At 35.7% G+C, this 6,735-nt stretch overlaps 2 protein-coding genes across 2 annotated transcripts; both read left to right on the forward strand.

Annotated features, from left to right (window-relative positions):
* Window positions 1–1,162: 1,162 nt before the first annotated feature.
* LOC133784634 (immune-associated nucleotide-binding protein 9-like) lies at window positions 1,163–1,820 on the forward strand (the record flags this gene model as incomplete). The annotated part of the gene is made up of 3 exons (XM_062223925.1): window positions 1,163–1,384; window positions 1,511–1,675; window positions 1,761–1,820. Coding segments are annotated over 3 exons (432 nt in total), but the record flags the coding sequence as incomplete, so codon positions are not given.
* An 830-nt stretch (window positions 1,821–2,650) lies between these two features.
* LOC133784635 (DNA polymerase epsilon catalytic subunit A-like) lies at window positions 2,651–4,199 on the forward strand. The gene is made up of 4 exons (XM_062223926.1): window positions 2,651–2,665; window positions 3,367–3,415; window positions 3,534–3,829; window positions 4,038–4,199. The coding sequence occupies exons 1-4, from the start codon at window positions 2,651–2,653 to the stop codon at window positions 4,197–4,199; spliced, it is 522 nt and encodes a 173-aa protein (XP_062079910.1).
* The last annotated feature ends 2,536 nt before the right edge of the window (window positions 4,200–6,735 follow it).

Here is a 6,735-nt window from a genome sequence, read left to right on the forward strand (position 1 = left end):
ATAAAGGAGGGTTAGTTGGGTGATCCACAACTGACCAAGATCAGAGAGGATGTTTTGGCTGGAGCATCCAGAGATTATACAGTGTCTGATTTGGGCTTGTTGAGATACAAGGGTCGGATATGTGTTCCGTTAAACACTGCGTTGAGACAGGAGATTTTGGATGAATCTCCTACTACTCCTTCTTCTTTCACTACAAGAAATCTGATCTTTACCTACCAATATTTTACCTACCAATATATATTGGTAGGGAAAGTAATGTTTTGCCTACCAATATTTATTGGTAGATAATATTAGTAGGTAAATGCTAGTCTATTATATTATATTTCGGAACATAGCTTTACCTACCAATAATATCACTAGGTAATGATCTTTACCTACGTATATTATGGAGGGAAATTTTTTAACTATTCCCGCTCAATTTTCCCCCCGTTTTTTATTTTCATTATATTATTTTTTTATTATAAATACTTATTTGGAAGCTTATGTGGAGTAAATAATTTGATTTTTTCAATTAAATAATAGTGATATGTTTGTTTACATGATCAAAATATATCATATGTGGACTATATATGTCATGTCATTGTCTGACATGGCAATATTATTATAATTTTTTAGTGACATTTTTACAATAGGATGATGTGTTATTATTCTATCAAACAAAAATTAGTTTTTTTAAATCAAAAACTTAATACTGAAAACCTAAATCTATTACTTAAAAATTAAAATTAAAGACAATTTCTACCCTAAAACTTTAACCTAATCTTATAATCTCTCTCTCTAGTTCTATCAGCCGCACCCCCCTCCTACCCTCTCCATCGTTGTCTTCTCTCAGCCCCCCTTCTTCTCTCACGTCTTTGGCCTTGCGTCCCCCAGATCCACTCAACTCTCCCCTTCTTCTCTCTCGGCAGCGGTGGTCTTCCTTCCGACGGCACCGACAACAGAGTGGTGGTGGTGCGTGGCGTTGTTGGTGGTGCAACGGGCCTTGCCAACCCTCAACAACAATTGAGAGATTGGCAGAGGCATCTCTGTCAAGAATGCCGCAACATGGAACGCTAGATTAGAGGTTTCATTTCTTTGTTGATTACTGTGTGTGTTTTTTAAATATATTCTGCCACTACAAATTTTGCAAAGGATATTTCATCTTGCAGCTAGAGCTTCTTAAATTGTCGTTCTCCCATATGGGATCCATGCTGTGCTTGTAGTTTTCTCTGTTAGGACCAGCTTTCCACAAGAAGAGCAAGCTGCGCTTCGTAGCTTGCAAACTTTGTTTGCTAGCAAAATAGTTGATTACATGATTGTTGTCTTTACTGGAGGAGACGAACTTGAAGAAAATGATGAAACTCTAGAAGATTACTTAGGTCGTGAATGTCCTGAGCCCTTAAAGGTCAGCCACGAATAAACTTGTTCTCCCACGATTGTTTTGTTTGGCCTTGCTTACTTCTTCCTTTTATTCTATGTTTGCATGTGAAGTCCAACATATATTGATCTTTTAAATAATTATATGACATAGGACATCCTTAGCCTGTGTGCAAATCGCCTGGTGCTTTTTGATAACAAGACTAAGGATGAAAGAAAGAAGGCTGGTCAAGTTCAGCATCTTCTCTCCCTTGTAAACAACGTCATAGCACAGAATGGTGGACAACCATACACAGATGAGATATTTACTGAAGTTAAGGTAATTGAATGGTTGGCATTATCTTTTTGAGAACGAAGATATCTGTTAATTATTTCATTAAAATTTCCTGATGTTTAATTGACAGCAAGGTGCTATGAAACCTCAGGGAAGCCAGGGCCTTAAGGTTTAAGATTTAATCAAACTTGCTTATTTGCTTATCGTTCTACTATTTCTGTTTTATAAGACATTAAACAGTATCTTCCATATGGTTATGTGTTTTATGTTTTGTTCTCTTGTGGTTGCGTCTGCATCTTTTGCTTTTCAGCTGTGTTTGTTTGGTGTGGAATATGTTTCTTGTCTGGAAAACTGATTTTCTCTCAAATAACTGTTAGTTTACAATTGAAATACTTTGAAAATTTAATTTGAAATACATGACACATTTTTTAAATAACAAAACTCAGATGTGAATAGTTTATTTATTTATTTTTTTAAAACTAGGCTCCCTGCCTAATCCTACAATATTTGGGGAACAGTAAACAATAGCAATTGCTATGTTGGTGCCAAGGAAGATGTGAATAGTTTATATTATATACTAGTTTTTGATTGAATTTATTTTATCAGTAACTCACACACATATGTGTAGTTTAATGAATGTAGTAACTTCAGATATTGGCTAGTGCTGTTATCATATCTTTAGAGCCAGAATGATATATGTTTAGTCACTGGTGGTAATAGTATTAGTGGTTTTGACAAAGTTTAAAAAGTTTTTGGAGTTTTGTGTCTCCTCTTTTGAAACCTACTCTGTGCTGGGAAAAAAATATATTGTTCAACAGCCTATACTTAATGAACTTGTTGTTTCCTGATAAAGAAAAAAGATCGACATTGTTCTTTCCCTTCTATTTTAAAATTCAGCTACTATTAGTGTTCTCACTATTAGAAAGTTTATAGTTATTGGTATTGTTTCAGGCTGTAACAAAGGCAAAGTTGGGATATGATCCCCTGGAAGTGAATCCTGAGGATATGGTTCGTTACGCAATGGAAAAGCCACAGGTAAGAGTTTAGTTTTTTTTTTTTTTTTTTTTTTTCAGTTCCATTACACAATCTTTAGTGATTGTTGGTTTTTTTTTATCATTATCATTTTCTTTCAATCCATGTGTCTTGAATAGGAGATTTTAGTCTGGATTCTTTTAGTGCCTTTTCTTACAAATATTCTCTCATTCAATAAGTGATGAATTTGCTTACCTAGATTTTGAGCCTTTGGTATTTATTTTGGAAAGAAATCTCTCCACATCCCATTAAAGTGCAAGCTTTTGCGAGATTAGTTGCTGAAGAAAAGGTTTTTAACACTTAGTGGTGTGTTGCAAAGGATGGGGCCTAGTTTTTGTAACCTTATTGGTTTATGAAAGCTGGAAGTGGAGAAGAAAAGAGATCAAAGCACTTCTGTTTTTGTTTTCATTCAAACTTTTTAAACAAAATAAAACTAGGGCCAAATATAGATAGTCTCAACAGAAAATAAATCAGTCTTACAAACTAGGAACAAAATTAGAGAAAAAATTTGAATTTAAAAAACTAAGTCTGAGATATACTATCTAAACCTACAGATAAATTTGACAGCCTTAGAATCCTAAGGCTGCTCTCTCTGGAATCTCTCAGGTGATATCATATTATTTGTGTTTCCTTTTAGTTAGAACTCAATTTGTTTTTGTACATTATATGAGAAACATTTCTAATGTCTATGAAACTTGTTACAGATGATGGCCTCATATTCTGTTTCTGATGCTCTGTTTCAACTTATTACTTGTATATGACCTATGTTCATCCGTTCATTTTCTCTCTTGCGAGTATTATCCCGATGTCACCAGATGAGGTCCTGCGCAAGGGTAGTGGGACCCTCTGTGAAATGCTAATAATGGTCCAGGTGTGTTTTTCCACTCATGCTCAACACTAGGTCTTTGTGCTTCCTTGTGTGGTGCATTCTTTCATATGTTTTTACTTCAAAGCATGTACTCAATCAAGGCAACTTTGCTTTTATTCCAGGCATACAAGGCAAATGTTATTTTCCCTAACAAACACCAATCTGAATCAGAGAAGTTTCATAATAACCGTCTTCTTGAAAGCGAGACATATATAGGTGGTCATGTGGAATGCCTTGAAAGTGGAGTTTTTAGATCTGATCTTTTAACTAGTTTTAAGCTTGATCCATCTGGATATCAGGTATGTCATCTCGGTCACAATTAATTGTTCTGGTGTAGTAATTGGTCATTATTTTTTCTAGAATTTTGATTATCATGGTTTGACATGAATTGACAAGGACATAGTGAATGCTACCTTGGTCCAGTTTGTTTTTAATTGAGTGTTTCATCATCTATTTTTAATAGTATATGTAATTTGACACAAAAACATTGCAAGCTTTGATTTCCAGCAACTGATTGACAACCTTGATCGTGATCTGCAATATGCTATAAGAGTTGAGGGTAAGATGGACTTGGATTCCGTATCTAATTATGATGAAGTGAGGAGTTCTATCTTTGAAAAGGTATTGCCTCTTTCATTTGCCTTGGATAATGTTCTGATTTGTTCCTGAGATAGTTAATTTTTTTGTTGGTAAGAGACATATTCTTTATTCATTGGAAACAGGTAATACAGAAAGAGTTTAAAGTTTTCTTATAAAGTAGACATGGATAAAACATTAGAAAACTCCTTTAATTCTTCATGTTTGCGTACTTATATATATAAAAAACGATTTTTTGTTTTAATTTTAAATGTATGTTTTATACTTTTTCTATTTTTTTGCTCAACCTTAGTGGAATGCTATTCAGCTGTTGCTTCTGTTGCCAACCGCTGGCTTGATCTTCTTGATGTATGTCTTCCAATAGACTTTGCTTCTTATGTTATTCTGCTGTCTTTTGTGATCTTTGCAGATAATTTTTTCTTTATTCTTTTTCCCATCGAATCAAGGAAAGGATATTGCGGACAGTGAGTTGCTCGATTATATATCTGAATCAAGTACCATGAGTAAGTCTCTAGCAGACTACCAAAGTCATCATCGACATTCACAATAAGTTCAGTCAGAGAAAAGGAGGCTCTTATGCAATGATCCCAAAGTGAAGAATAGGAAGAATGTCAAGAAAAATGACATTATTGAGTTTTCAATGACCTAAAAATAATGTATAGATGTTTTTTTTATGAAATGTGCTTCTTAATAAGCAATGAATATTGTATAATATATGTTTGTTTATTTTTTTTATTAAAGTTAAATAATTTATTTGATTAATAATGTTAAATATTTTTCAAATTAATTACTTTCATTTATTATTTATATTAAATGAAATTTATATATAATTAAAATTACCTACATAGAAATATTATATTTACTCACAAATAAATAAGTGTAGATAAAAATGAGTATACTACAACATGTCACGTGGACCAATCATTTAGTGCCACATAACAGATAAAAAGGGGATAAGTAACACAATCATTTGAATTTCTTGTAGCACATGGATAAATTATTGTCTGACACGTGGAGCAACCACAAGATGTCAAGTGGCGGTTTTGATGGATGCCACGTAGGATGCCACGTCATCAGATACATAAACTATGGAAACCATGTCAGCAGACATGTAGGATGCCACATCATCAAACACGTCATCTGCTGACTCATCAATTGATTTATAACTTAGTGGGGTCCACTGATTCTTTTACCTACAAGTATTAATAAGTGTAGGTAAAGACTCTTTCCCCACTAACCTTTACCTACCAATCTCTACCAATTCAATATTGGTAGGTAAACCATATTACCCACCATTAGACTAGTTTTACCTACACTTACAATTGGTAGGTAAAGACCCCATTTTCTTGTAGTGTTTGCATCCAGGCACCACGAAGATGTATTAGGATGTGAGATCATTGTATTGGTGGCCTGGGATGAAGAGGGATGTAGTAGAATATGTAGCTAAGTGCTTGACATGTCAACAGGTCAAGGCTGAGCATCAGAGGCCAGCAGGGTTATTGCAGCCTCTAGACATCCCAGAGTGGAAATGGGAGGACATCGCGATGGATTTCGTGGTTGGATTACCCGGGACTATTGATCAACATGATTCAGTATGGGTTATTGTGGATCGCTATACCAAGTCAGCTCACTTCTTGCCAGTGAAGACTACTTATAAAGTTGACGAGTATGCAGATCTCTATGTGAGAGAGATCGTGCGCCTTCATGGAGCACCGAGGTCGATCGTATCATATCGGGACCCAACTTTTACTTCCATGTTCTGGGAGAGTTTACAAAAGGCCATGGGAACATAGTTGAAGTTCAGTACTGCTTATCATCCTCAGAAAAATGGACAATCTCAGAGGACGATTTAGATATTAGAAGACATGCTACGAGCATGTGTGCTGGACTTTGGTGGATCCTGGAGTAAGTATTTGCCTTTGATAGAGTTTTCCTACAACACCAGTTATCAGTCTACCATTGGGATGGAACCTTATGAGATGTTGTATTGTAGGAAATGCAAATCTCCCATTCATTGGGATGAGATAGGAGAAAGGAGATACTTGGATCCTGAGGCAGTTCAGAGGACCAGTGAGGCCATTGAGAAGATTAGAGCTCGAATGCTCACTTCTCAGAGTAGACAGAAAAGTTATGCATATCCCAAGCTCAGGAACGTGGAGTTCCAAGTGGGAGACTACGTTTTCCTTAGAGTCTCGCCATGGAAAGAGGTGAGAAGATTTGGGAAAAAGGGAAAGTTAAGCCCAAGATTTGTAGGTCCATTTGAGATCCTGGAGAGGATTGGTCAGGTGGCTTATAGGTTGGCCTTAGCACTGGCATTGTCGGCCATGCATAATGTGTTTCATGTTTTAGCTCTTCAGAGGTATGTATCTGATGTGACTCATGTCTTGAGTTACGAAGATCTGGAGCTTGAGGAAGATCTTTCCTTTGAGGAACAGCCAATCTAGATACTTGACAAAAAGGACAAAGTCCTCAAGAATAAGACGATATGTTTGGTTAAGGTATTGTGGAGGAACATCAAGTTTGAGGAAGCGACTTGGGAGCTGGAGTCAAATATGCAGAATCAGTATCCCGAGCTGTTAAGGTAAATTTTGAGGACGAAACTTCTGTA

The sequence above is a fragment of the Humulus lupulus genome, chromosome 6 (assembly GCF_963169125.1).
Source record: "Humulus lupulus chromosome 6, drHumLupu1.1, whole genome shotgun sequence".
NCBI classification, from domain to species: domain Eukaryota; kingdom Viridiplantae; phylum Streptophyta; class Magnoliopsida; order Rosales; family Cannabaceae; genus Humulus; species Humulus lupulus.

Coding starts and splice junctions, on each gene's coding strand:
- LOC133784635 (XM_062223926.1), top strand. Junction 3,416..3,533: donor TCTGTTTCAACTTATTACTT/GTATATGACCTA, acceptor ATAATGGTCCAG/GTGTGTTTTTCCACTCATGC. Junction 3,830..4,037: donor TTGATCCATCTGGATATCAG/GTATGTCATCTC, acceptor TTTGATTTCCAG/CAACTGATTGACAACCTTGA.